This window comes from Falco punctatus (assembly GCF_963210335.1).
Source record: "Falco punctatus genome assembly, chromosome: 7".
Lineage (NCBI taxonomy): Eukaryota > Metazoa > Chordata > Aves > Falconiformes > Falconidae > Falco > Falco punctatus.
In genome coordinates this window covers 64,658,720-64,670,843 of record NC_137587.1, presented here as the reverse complement: position 1 = coordinate 64,670,843, position 12,124 = coordinate 64,658,720, and the positions used below count along the sequence as shown (strand labels likewise).

Below are 12,124 nucleotides of genomic sequence, written 5' to 3'. Positions count from 1 at the left end.
TTTTTTTTTCTCTTAAAAGAGGCTGCAGCAAACATTATATGCATCTATGTGCGTCTGCTTTACATCAGGGAGCGTTATTGGGGTGCTGCAGAAGCTGCACGCATCACCCTATTTTTTTTTTTTTTTTTCTTTTGCATGCGGCTATCTTCCCCTGAATCAGATAACAAGAAACGTTTATCTAGTTGGGAGGCAATTTACACGCCAGGCCTCACATTTTGAAAATAGTAATAAATTAAACAGTTACGACAGGATCGGACGATTGTTTTCTCAGAAGGCTAAAAAATAAAAAAATAATAATAAAAAAGTGATTTGGGAGAAAAGGCAGGATTGGAAATAAACTCCTCGGTGTGGGTGTGATCTGGCCAGGGGCTGGGGAGGGATGTGAGCGTGTGTGGGATCCTTACCGAGTGTTTGAACGAGGGAGAGGAAAATACATCCTAAGAAAACGATGGAAAAATAAAATAAGCACCCCCAGTACACCCCTTCCCACTCGGGATCCCTGTCTCCCTGTGGCTAGATGCACCCTGCTCATTGATCACCTTAGGACTTTAGCATGAGTAATTTGGGGGGGAGGAAAAAAAAAAAAAAAGAGAAGTTTTTTATGTGTAAAGCAATAATATATAAAAGGAAGTTTAGGTCACGACCCAGAACCTGGACAAAGTCCAGAAAATGACTTCGTTCCCCAGACCCCCTTTAACACAACAAGGAACGGATTGTGAGCCCTTCTTTTCCCACATAAACTACATTTTTTTCCTGTTTCCTGATATCAGGCTTTAAAAAACTCCGATGAGTAATTATTTTACAGGTCCTGCTTCCATTCATATGTTTATCGCGTGGCCACTTTCCCAAGCTTTCAAATGAGTTATAGAAGAAATATAGGTATTTTTAAACTTAATCCCAAAACTTCTAGGGCTCCAGCACGTTGCCTTGCCAATGCAGCCTTAAAGTTAGCAATCTGAGATAACGTATTGCACAAATTAGCAAGCAGATTTTTTTTTTCCTCAAAAAAAAAAAAAAATTTAGCCTCCAGAGTTAATATCAGGATTATTACTCACCCAGGTTAAACTCTAGTGCAAGCTAATTAGATTTCACAACGCACTCAATTATTGCTTTATAACTCATGCACTATTTCTAGGCAGCAAAAGTTGACACATATCCCCCCCCACCCCCCCCACCCCCCTTTGATTATCTAAGAAACACCTCGAGGTCTTTTCCTCGGGAGAGGCATGGCTGTGCCACCCCGGAATTACACTGCAGAGCGGCAGCTTCAGTCTCCTCTTACTTTTTCATACTATCCCTGTCTACTTATGGTAATGATCTTTTCGCACCCGCTACTCGCTTTCGACTATGCAGTTCCTGCTGGGTACAAATGCAAACTTTTCCCCTTAGCTTAAATGACACAGAACTGCTCACTGCCACATTCTGTTTAAATCAGAGACAGCTCTTTGGAAAGTTGATTTATTTTATTTTATGAGATGGCAGGGAACATATTTTAAACTCAGCTTTGCGCATTTAACTTTTTTTTTTTTAATTCAATTTTTAATCCTGCAGGGCTTTTTTCCCTTCCTGGCTGCCCATAAAATGATCCTCTTTTTAAAGTGGTTTCACTGATAGGACGACTTGTATTTAACAACATCAAACAGATTTTGCTGCTGTTCGGATGCGTGTCATTAAATGCAACAACCCAGAGCTATACTGTTAAATAAAATATTATTTTCAATGGGAAAAGCGCAGTCTCTCGTGGCGAATGGGTGCCTCTCCCCGAGCACCCTCTTCCCCCATCCCCAGCATTGTTCAGCTAGGGTTGGGGTGTTTTTTGGTTGCCTTTTTGTGTGTGTGTGTATTTTATTTCCTTTTTTTTTTTTTTTTTTTTTTTTTAGTTTTGCACTCCCTGGAAGATGGGATGCTCAGATCCGAGGCCCTGAAGGGGAGACCACAGGGCACCGTTTCCTAAAAGGAAAGAGACCACACTGGTTCTCAGGGGGGCTAGGGAGCAGTGATGGGGTGCAGGCAATAACACTTTGCAAGAGCAAACAGTTCTCGGGGAGGCAGGGGCAGGGGGCCCAGGGAAGGAAAAAGGAAGAGCAAAGAAATGCTGCCTACCTGAGGTGAAGAGGACTATGGCCTTTAAACAGCTATATTCTGCAGAGTCGACATGCAATGCTTTCAGTTTTTCTACTTGCTCTTGGAAGATTCGTATGTGGTCCATAAAGGCGACCACTCGGTCAGCAGACATTGGCGAAGCGTGGAGGCCAGCAGCTGCCAGGAGCGGAGCTACGTGGAGGGGCATGGAGCACTGGGCAGCGTTGAGGACAAATAACTCGCTCCAGGTCAGCCTCAGGAGGGCCACCTGGTCTGTGATCTGGAGGTCTGGGAAGAAGGGGATATTCCTGGCCCACTCCACTGCGCTGAAGAGCATCCTAGCTGCCAGTTCACAAATGTTCTCGATGCCCATGATGTTGTTGGGTTGCATGCACTGACTGCCAAAGCGGGAGGTGGGGTAGGGCTCTGCTCTCAGAAGAAGGGAGATATATCCGGATAGGTAGGAATGGCAGTTGAGAGGGTCCCCGTTTGTCAAGGCGAACTGACCATGAGTTGGCTGTGTGGGTGGCATTCTGCCCCTCTGGACCGCTGCAGTAAATAAAGAAGAAACTACAGCTATTAATATCTGAATTGCGACCATCCGTTCAAATACAGCCTGCTTTGTGTGCTTCTGCGTGCGTGTGTGACACCGTACCAAGTCAGCTTAAGGGGGAACATGCATTTTTCCAGTCAGAGTTCAGCCCGTACCCCTGTTTTAAGGCTCCACAGTTCCCGGGTCAAGTAAAAGCAACAATAAAAGCTGAGCAATGCTGTCCGCTCGGCCAGCACTGCCTGAAGGAGCCCGAGATCCTCACTTCCCAAAACACACCACAATTCAGTTATTCCCCCCTCCACCTCCACCCCTCCTTCAATAGATGCAGGATACGTCTTTGTGTGCCCGAGTATTTTTCTTCATTACACCTAAAACAGCTTATTGATTCGAGGCTGGGGGAGCGGGATGGGGAGGGAGGGGGGAGAGGGAAGAAACACTTCAGTTCAAAATCCCCGGCACTGGTCCCACACGCGTTTCTCACCCCCTGAATATATTGTTGCTGCTACTATTATATACCACCCCACCCCCACCCCCCTTCTTAAAAAATATCAAAGGAGGCGAGATCACCCCACAACATCCCCAGCAGGTCCCCTGGTGAGGCTGGGGGCATTATCCAAAGGCACCTTCCTCAGCTGCCCATGGAAAGTGGGCCTTTCATTTTGTTAATAAATTTACACGGTGACAGCGAGAGAAAAAGGAGCGAGAAAAAGGGCTCAGAGGCAGAGAGACGGCGAGAAGGGAGAACGCCTAAAAATGTGCTTGATTTATATTTGTTATCGCATGTATTACAAGGTTAGTTACTCTTGCAGAAACACAAAGAGAGGAGCCCAGCGAGTCCCAAGCCCCCTAACCCTTAACCTACATAGCAGCGTCCAGACACAGAGCATGCACTGGAAAACTGCAGGCTCACATTTCTCGTCTAATTTTATATCACAAAGACTCGACTTGCAGAGACCCGAGCACCCCACACTTACTTCTGGGCTGCTCCTTCCCCCCCCCCAACCCGTCCCTTCTACCTCCTCCTGCCTCTCCCGGAGGGACACGAAAATAAGAAGAAGAGAAAAGTGAGATAATAACAATCAGGAAAGGCAGGCACACGGCAACGTGTAGCTAGAGATGCACACGCGCGGAGATGTGTGTATGTATATATATTTTTAAAGGAGGAAAAATCCGGCTGGGAATCCACAGTGGAGTGCTGTAGAGCCTCGGTAGGGTGAGTCCCATTGTAATAGTAATTTGAACCGCCTGTGTAAAATTGCAATCTAAGGCAGGGTGCTGGAGGATATATATATATATATTGTCTGTCTGTCTGTGTGTGTGCATCTCGTGAGGCTCCGTGTGTGTGTACACACACGCACAGGGACACACACACCACACACAGAGACAGAGCTGCTCGGGGGACGGGGGCTAACGCTGAACATGCAGGAGGAAACATGAAGGAAAAGTAACCGCACGTCAGAATAATCATCTCGCTCCTAAGCAGCGTGAAACTAAAAATCCACTTCCAATAAACCTCCATCAGCAAAATCAAAACAAACACAAATCAATTACGAGTGCAGGAGAAAGCATGCAAGAGCCCCTGCCTCCCCTGCCCACCCTCTCCAACACCTCTTTCTTTCATTACCAGAAAGTTTCTGTCTGTTTATTCGGGGGCGGGGGTGGGAGGAGGGGGGCGAGGAAAGGTTCTGGTTGGGGTTTGGGGAGGGAGGTGAAAAATAAAAAGAAGAATAAAAAAAAAAACCCAAACAACAAAACAACAACAACAACAAAAAAAAACAAACCAAAACCCAAAACGCAGCGAGTGAAAAAAATTGCAAAACAAATGAAATCCCAATACCTTCCCGTCTCATGCCAACTTTGAGGCATTTTTTGAGGCGGCAGTACTGACACTGATTGCGGTGGTGCTGGTCAATGGGACAGTTCCTGTTGGCACGACAAGTGTAGCTGAGATTCCTCCTTACACTCCGCTTGAAGAAACTCTTGCAACCCTCGCAGGTAAACTGGCCATAATGTTTGCCACTAGACTTGTCCCCACAAACCACACATTCAATGTGCTGCTGCTGCTGCTGTTTGTCTCCTTGGTTCTGCTGGCTTGGCGGGTTGGTCTGGGCTGGCGTACTGGGAGGGCCCCCGGGCCCCGGGGTCTGTGGGGTGTGCGGGGCCCCGGCCGGGGGTCCCTGCACCGGCGGGGCTTGCGAAGGCTGCGTTCCCTGAGCTCCGGGCACATCGTCCTGGGGGTCTCGCCACGCACCGACTACCATTGCCATATCTATTGGACACCGTTGCCAAACTTCCTGTTCCCCCTTTATTTTCAAAGTTTGTTTGCTTTGCTTTTCAGATCAGCTTTGCAGCAGTCTTTTTTCCCCCCCCCTCCCCTCTCTCTCTCTCTCTTTCCCCCTCTCTCTTTTGTTGTTTTGCCCCCCCCCCCTTTTTTTTTTTTTAGGAGGGTCGGGGTGGGGGGGATCTCCCGGTACCGGCGAAGGTGCAGAAGCACGGGGCGATGGAGGTGTGTGTGCGGGGGGGGCGAGTTGCGAGTCGATTGTCTGGGCTCCAGGAGAGCAAAGTAAAGGGGTGGTGGGGGTGGGGGAGAGAGGGGGAGAGAGAGAGAGAGAGAGGAGGAAAAAAAAAAAATCTCTTCAAAGATCTCCCTCTCTCTCTCTTAGAGCTGATCTGCAGCAGAGTAGTTGAAGGAGGAGAGGCGGGTGTCTGGGGGCCAGGTCCAGGGAAGCTCGCAGTCAGCCATTCAGGAAAGCCATCAAAATAAGAATGAATAAAAGGTTAAAGATTACACACACAGAGGAAAAAAACACGCACAGCTGAGGAGACTTTTCTCGGCGCGGAGAGCGGACGGTCTCGCCGTAGTTTTTGGAAGTCCAGCTTGCAGCAGCAACATCAACTGCGATCGCTTTGTTTTTGTGGGCTTTTTTTTTTTTTTTTTTTTCCTCCTCCTCTTTCCTCCTCTCTCTCTCTCTGCTCTGTCTCTCCTCCCTCCTTCGCTCGCTTTAATTCTTCCTCTCCGCCGCTCCGCCCGGGCGCTGCTCTCTTTCTCTCTCTCTCTCCCTCTTTTGGGCTCGGGGGTGGGGGGGCTGGCTGTTGGGTTTTTTTCCTCCTCCTCCTCCTCCTCCTCTCCTCGCTTTTTTTTAATTATTATTATTATTGTTATTATTATTAATTGTTATTATTATGATTGTTTATTTGTTCCTCCTCTCCGTCCCCGCCGCGCTGCGCTGCGCTGCGCTCCGCTCTGCCCCGCTCAGTCGGTTCGCCGCTCCCGCCGCGCCGTGTCCCCGCCGCCGCTCCCGCCGCCGCTCCCGCCGCCGCCACCGCTCGGGTGCTGCCGCCGCCGCCGCCGCCGCCGCCGCCGCCGCGCTGCCTTATGCTGCTTCTGCCGCCTCGCAAGTGGGCTCTCGCCTCCGCGCCGCCGGTGCTCACGGCGCGGGCGGGGGGAGGGGGGCCGCGGGGCGGGGGGGAGGGAAGGAGTCAACTCGCCAGCGCAGCGCCCAGCCAGCCAGGATGATAAAAGAGGGGAGCGGGAGGAGGAGGAGGAGGAGGAGGAGGAGGAGGAGGAGGAGGAGGAGGAGAGGAGGAGGAGGAGGAGGGAGAGAGGGAAGGATCATAACCCAGCGCGCAGCATCGCTCCTCAGCCGCGGGGGGAGAGGGGAAAATCACCGCGGGGAGAGCGGGGGGGAGAGCGCCAGCCCTTCCCCCCCCCCCCCCAAAAAAAAAAAAAAAAAAAAAAAAAGCAGCGGCCCCCCGGCGGCGGGAGGGGCGGGGCGGGGCGGGGCGCGGCGGCGCGGGCGGGCGGCGTGTGGGCCGAGTGGCGAGCGCGCTCCCCGCCGGCCGCTCGCCCCGCTGGCGGGAGAGTGAACTTTGACACGACTGCTGCAACTTAGCGCACGTTGCCATGGCGACCGCGCGCCTTATAAGGCAACCCGACCGGCGTTTGACTGGTCAAAAGCTCGCGCCCCGCCCCTCGGCCCTCATTGGGCCGCGACGCCCTGCGCGGCCTGCCATGGCCGCCGCCGCCGCCCGCGCGGTCCTAGAGGCAGGCGCTGCCCCGCCGCTGGCCGCCGCCACGGGGGCCGGGGCCGGGGCGTCCCCCCGCGCACCCCGCGCCGCGCTCCTCGCTCTCTCCGCTCCTCATCCCGCGTCCCCTCGCCGCGCTCCCCACCCCGCCGGGGCGAAGGGTTACGGCCATCCCGGCGAGCGGAGCGGAGCGCAGCGCCGCCGCCTCACCTGGGGGGCCGCCTGCCGGGGCACGGCCCCGGGGGGTCGTGAGGGGGGCGGCGGCGGGTGAAAATCAGAAAACTGACGCTAAACCGAGGTAAAACTCCACTGAATAAACCAAACCCGAGCGACCGCTGCCGCCTGGGGGAGGGGGGTGGCCGCCGTCTCCCCGTGAGGGGCAGGGCTGCGCAAGTACGGGGGGTCCCGCCGGGCGCTGCGGCCGGGGGCGGCGGTGCCCGAACCCCCCTCGGCCTCGCTGCGGAGGGGGCGGTTGGGCCGCGGCACCTGTGCTCGCCCCGGGCGCTCCGCGGAGTGCGGAGCTTCCCCCCGCGCCCCGGGACCGGCCACTCGCCCGGCCCTGGCGCGGCAGCGGGGCACGGCCGCTCCTCCCGACCTGCGCCCGCCGCGCCGGCGCCTCCTCTCCCGCCGCCCGCACCGCAGCTTCACAGCGGACACCGTCTACCCCTTCCCCCGGGCACGGCCGTGGAACCGACCCGCAACGCCTGCCGGCACCGTGACACCCGTGTCTCTGCCCTCGCAGCCTCTGCGGCATCGCGCCGGCGCGGCTCACCTCAGCCCCCGTAACTTTGTTTTGGGGATTCGGGTTTTTATTTTATTTTTTTTTTAGATCACACGTACCGTGACACGGTAACACAACCTCAGTGCTGTAGTGGGAGCACCGCTGAATAGGTAACCGATCTAAGTACGCGGGGATAGTTGTTTATTTCCCGCTGAATACAGCCACCGGGCAGCGGCACCGGGGCTTGGAGTTCATCTCCCGGTGAAATGGCCAAAGGACACCCGAGCAGGCGGGGGCACGGACACATACAAAGGAAAACACGTTAAAGAGCCAGCGGGGCGCCCGGCCGGTGCTCCTGCGCCAGCACAGCGTGCAGCTCACGGTCGAGCCGGTCATCGAGCGGGGCCGTGGGGACACAGACCTGTGCGCGACTCTGCGGAGGATTAATTGCCCCTCACCTCCTCACACACAGTTTTTCATGTTGCCACATGCACACCCCCTTCTGCCGCAGAAATAATATATGTGGCTAAAGCCGCAGGTGCTGAGGTGATGGGAAAGTTGTACAAAGCACCCAGACTTGTCAGTGTCCTGCCTGGAAACTCGGGGTGTGGAGACCCCACGAGCGAAGATGTGCTGCGGCTCAATTTCAAAGACAAGGCTGCGGCATTCCCATTGATCCTGACGGAGCAAATATAACCTTCCCCCGAAACCAGGGACCAGGAGGGACTGGGAAGACGGAAGGGGGGAAAGGAATCCTTCCCCGTTAAAATGTGGGCAACTGCCTCCCGATTTCCAAATAACCCAGAGCCGATCAGGTCACCTTTCGGGGAGGGTGGGAGAAGGTAGGGGTTCAAAATGCAGAACGGTCATAGATTGCTGCTGATGTTGAATTTCCTGAGGGGGCAAAGACCCCACCAAAACCCCCACAACCCCAAAAAAACAACCGACCAAAACCCCCAGCAAAACAAAACCAACCCAACACTAACCTTTCCTGTCTCGAACCTGACAAAGTAAACAAGATTAATTCACCATATGAAAAAACATTAATGCCGTCTTAACAAATGCAGAAATCAGAAGAGAAAGCGGTTTTAACAGGACGTGCAATATTAATAGTTTGAACGTACGATCGTAAAAATGAAAAGCCATTGATATACGCTTAAAAGCCGCCGTATACGCTGATTGCTCAAGCATTAATGAAGAATGCCCCAGATTAACTATTTGCTCTTCGAGGGATGCAGCAATATAACATCTATTAGCACCATTAGATGCTTTGCTATTTATTTGAAAACACCCGTGCGAGTGGGTTGAGGCAGAACAGATGAATGTAAAAATGAACTGCAGCTAATTTCGCTAAATAATGCTGGAAACCTGAGCGCCTCGCAAAGAAGGGGGATATTTTCAACTGTCCTTCCCCGAGCCTAATGACAATAGGAATGCTCTGTTTTAAAAGTAAGACCGTATTGGTTTTCCAAATAAACAGATGTATCCCTCCTGCCATTTTACTGCAGATGTAAATTTATTTTAATGAGAGGGAGTGGAAGGATTTATTTTGCTAAAATAGAGTTGGGGATAGAGCCCGTGTAAATCTTTAGGTTTTAAAAAAAGAGGAGGAAGGAGGGGGAAGCTGCTTTCCTGGCAGAAAGCTGCCTAACAGTCCTCTAATTCTTTCTAGATTAAATCGCAATATGAATACAGCATCGAACAAATACCGAGTTTCGCTCTGAACTCAGTGGAAAGCAGTTACGTCTAACAGAATTCAATGAATTCCTCTTCTCCCTCAATGTAGTATGTGTGTGTTTTTCTCTTCCACCACACTGAAGTTCCATGAATAGGGAAAGTGGCTCCTATTGTGTGCCTCTGAACTTCCAAGTCAATGCAATTTTTAACCACTGGCTTGTGGTACTTTGAAAATCACCAGGGGCTGTCAGAGTTGGGTCCTCTGAAAAATTTACAGTGCTAAATCAGAGCATATGCTGGGAGAGAGGAAAAAAAATTGCTGAAGATTGGAGCAAGTACAGTATCCGGCTGCCCCCTAGTGTAAGTCCCTCATCTGCCTAAAATCCAACTTTAAAAGAAAAGGATCTCTTAAAGGGAAACGACTTTTGGCTCACGTATGCATACGAGAATGAAACTTCTGTACATTTTAATCTGATTAATTCCTAAGGATTTAAAATTAATTGGCTTGGGCGCTCCTAGACCGGACTATAAGATTTCTGCATCAGGGTTTCTGCGGGCGCTGTACTGAATAGGTATTTTTAAGGGACAGTGGTAAGGGACTGGGGGGGGGGGGAGGAGAGAATCCTGTTTTGTGATTATTTTTTTTTAAACGAGGAACCGTGCCTCGCATGCTGTTGTCAGAGCAAAACACTTTCGCTGCTTAAAGTCAGATCTACGTCTTTTGCAATAATACTTAAAAAAAAAAAAAAAAAGAAAGGATAAATAATTGCCTTAAAGCCTCAGCCGAACTGCCAACCACACCTTCGGATGGTGAGTATATTCCAGCTTCTTTCCATTGTACTTGCTTAGCCGGAGAAGGGACCGGAGGGGGAGAGGGGATCTCGGCGCTATACCTTCACCACCGACCTGTTTTTTTTTTTTTTCCTTCCCCCCTTCCTTAAATAAATGCTGCCAGCTGCACGCGGCGACACAATTCCGTGCAGTTTAATACCTATCACTTAAGTTAAGAGACTCGTCCTCCCCTCCCCACCCTCCCGAGCAGGTCAGTCCGCCGCTCCCCCCGAGCAGCCCGGAGCCCAGGCAGGGGCGGCTGCCACCGGGCTCTGTCTCCGGGACGCTGCTTTGGAAATGACTTTGAGGCGCTTTGCCTCGGACCTGGAAGCCGATTCCGGTCGTTGGGTTTGGTCGCTTGTTTGTTTGTTTGCTGCTTGCTTTATTTAGCTAAAGGATGTGCTAACTGATGGTGCTGCAATTACACATACTTGGGTCTGCCCCCCTCCCCTCTTCCCCTCCTTAGAGCAACCCACGTAACCTTAGAAACGATCGTTTAAGACGTACGTTAGCTAACATTTGCTTTTTTGGATTTTTTGTTTTCCTTAAAAGAGAAACACAAGAATCACAACACATTGCCCGAAAAAAAGTGTCAAAGAAGAAGAAAAAAAACTATAAGTAAACATACCAAAACCATATTTGCCTTGTTCAAGGTCCCAAATCGCTTGCATCTTCCTTTTTCTACCTCTCCTTTAGTTTGGCAGGTGAAACAAACAAACAAAAAAAAAATCAGACCGCTGTTTGCCCCCCAGAAAGATGTGCGTTGGGTAATTAAAGAGAAGTCTCCTTCTTGGTGTTTATCTAAGCGATTGTGCAAACTGATTAAAAAAAAAAAAAAAAGAGAGAGAGAGGAAAAAAAAAAGTAAAGTTACAGCCTTCAGGGGGGGAAAAAAGGAGGCAAGGTGAAGGGAATAGATTTCCCACAACCTAAAGGGAAGTGCTTTCGATGTATTATTAGCGATCAGCCTTGGGAGACAGGAAAAAAAAAATCCTGAACACACTCTAACTTTACACAGACAAGATTTCAGGGGGGGCTTTGTACATTGCTGCTTAGGAATGTGCGCCTCGCCTTTAAGAAAAAATCCCCAAGCCCAAGGTAGGAGATGTCTTTGAGTGATCCTTGTCTCTCATTTCATTCCTTAGAAGGAAGAGCGTCTCGCTACACCTTGTTTGGAGCTGGAAAGGCGAGACTTAAAAAAAAAAAAAAAAAGAAAAAATATTCACAACCCACCCTTCCAATTGGGGAGAAAAAAAAAATAAGAGAGGGAAATCTCCTAACTTAATGACTGTGGGGGTAGGATGGATGCGACCGGTTTCAGCGCCCCCCCCCCCTCCCCCAGCTCCCCCCTCCCCGGCAGAGGGAAAAAAAAAAAGCAAAAAAAAAAAAAAAAAAGCCAACCGCAAACAACTACAGGCTGAACTATCAACACATGCACCGAAGGGGAAAAAATATATAGTGTCCTGTGTAGGGTCGGCAGGGAACGCAAGCACACGCTAAAGCAAGTTGGGAAAGAATCCGAGCTAATCAGCAATCTCTTTCTCTCTCTCTCCTTCTCTCCCTCTCCCCCTCTCTCTCTCTTTCACTGCCCCTGAGATCCCAGCTCCAAAGAGGTACTCCACATTTTTTCATTACCAAAAATCCGTTGCAATAATCATTTGTTGCTAATTGAAACCCTTGGAGACATTTTTCCCCACCCCCTTCACAAACATGGCAACTTTTAGACATGGGAAGCACGTTTAGTTTTATTTTATTAAAAAAAAAAACAACAAAAAAACAACAAACAACACCACGGTTAGGAGGAGGCTGAATCTTTCACCCACGAGAAATATCAGCTCGTCAGCCCCCTTCCAGGGGGGTGTGGGTGGGGGAACGGGACCCCAGTACAGTGAGGGCTTGGGAAAATTTGGAATACATTATACCGCCTTTGGCAGGAGAATACTCTCCAACTAATGGATTCCTGCTCCTTTTTGTGTGTGTGTGTATCAGTGTGGGGGGTTTCTGGAAAGAGGGGTGGTGGTCGTGGTGGTGGGGAGCCGAGCTTTTATTTTAAGAAACTGTTAGGGTAAGAAGTGTGTCATACTTGACAAATGGAACAAACGCTCTTCCATTTCTTGCTTGTCCTTGCCTTAAAACAGGAATTAAGTTAACCACAGTGCTGCATGTTAATTGCATGTTTACTGGGCTAATGAAAATTACAAAAGGGTTTTGCCACCTCGATCGGTGATGGAAAAGT

The 12,124-nt window shown here is 50.6% G+C and overlaps 1 protein-coding gene across 3 annotated transcripts in view; it reads right to left on the bottom strand.

Annotated features, from left to right (window-relative positions):
- The window catches only part of NR2F2 (nuclear receptor subfamily 2 group F member 2), a 14,739-nt gene extending 2,615 nt beyond the window's left edge, over nt 1-12,124 (bottom strand). Inside the window, exons 1-2 of one of the 3 annotated variants that reach the window (XM_080396334.1) lie at nt 10,519-12,124; nt 2,104-2,631 (exon numbers count right to left, since the gene is read on the bottom strand). In XM_080396334.1, the coding sequence (XP_080252460.1) occupies nt 2,104-2,631; nt 10,519-10,561 (571 nt within the window). In that variant the 5' untranslated portion in view covers nt 10,562-12,124. Of the gene's footprint in view, nt 1-2,103; nt 2,632-4,472; nt 5,046-5,449; nt 6,048-10,518 lie in introns of those variants that run through there. The other 2 variants (XM_080396333.1, XM_080396332.1) reach the window with 2 other exon arrangements.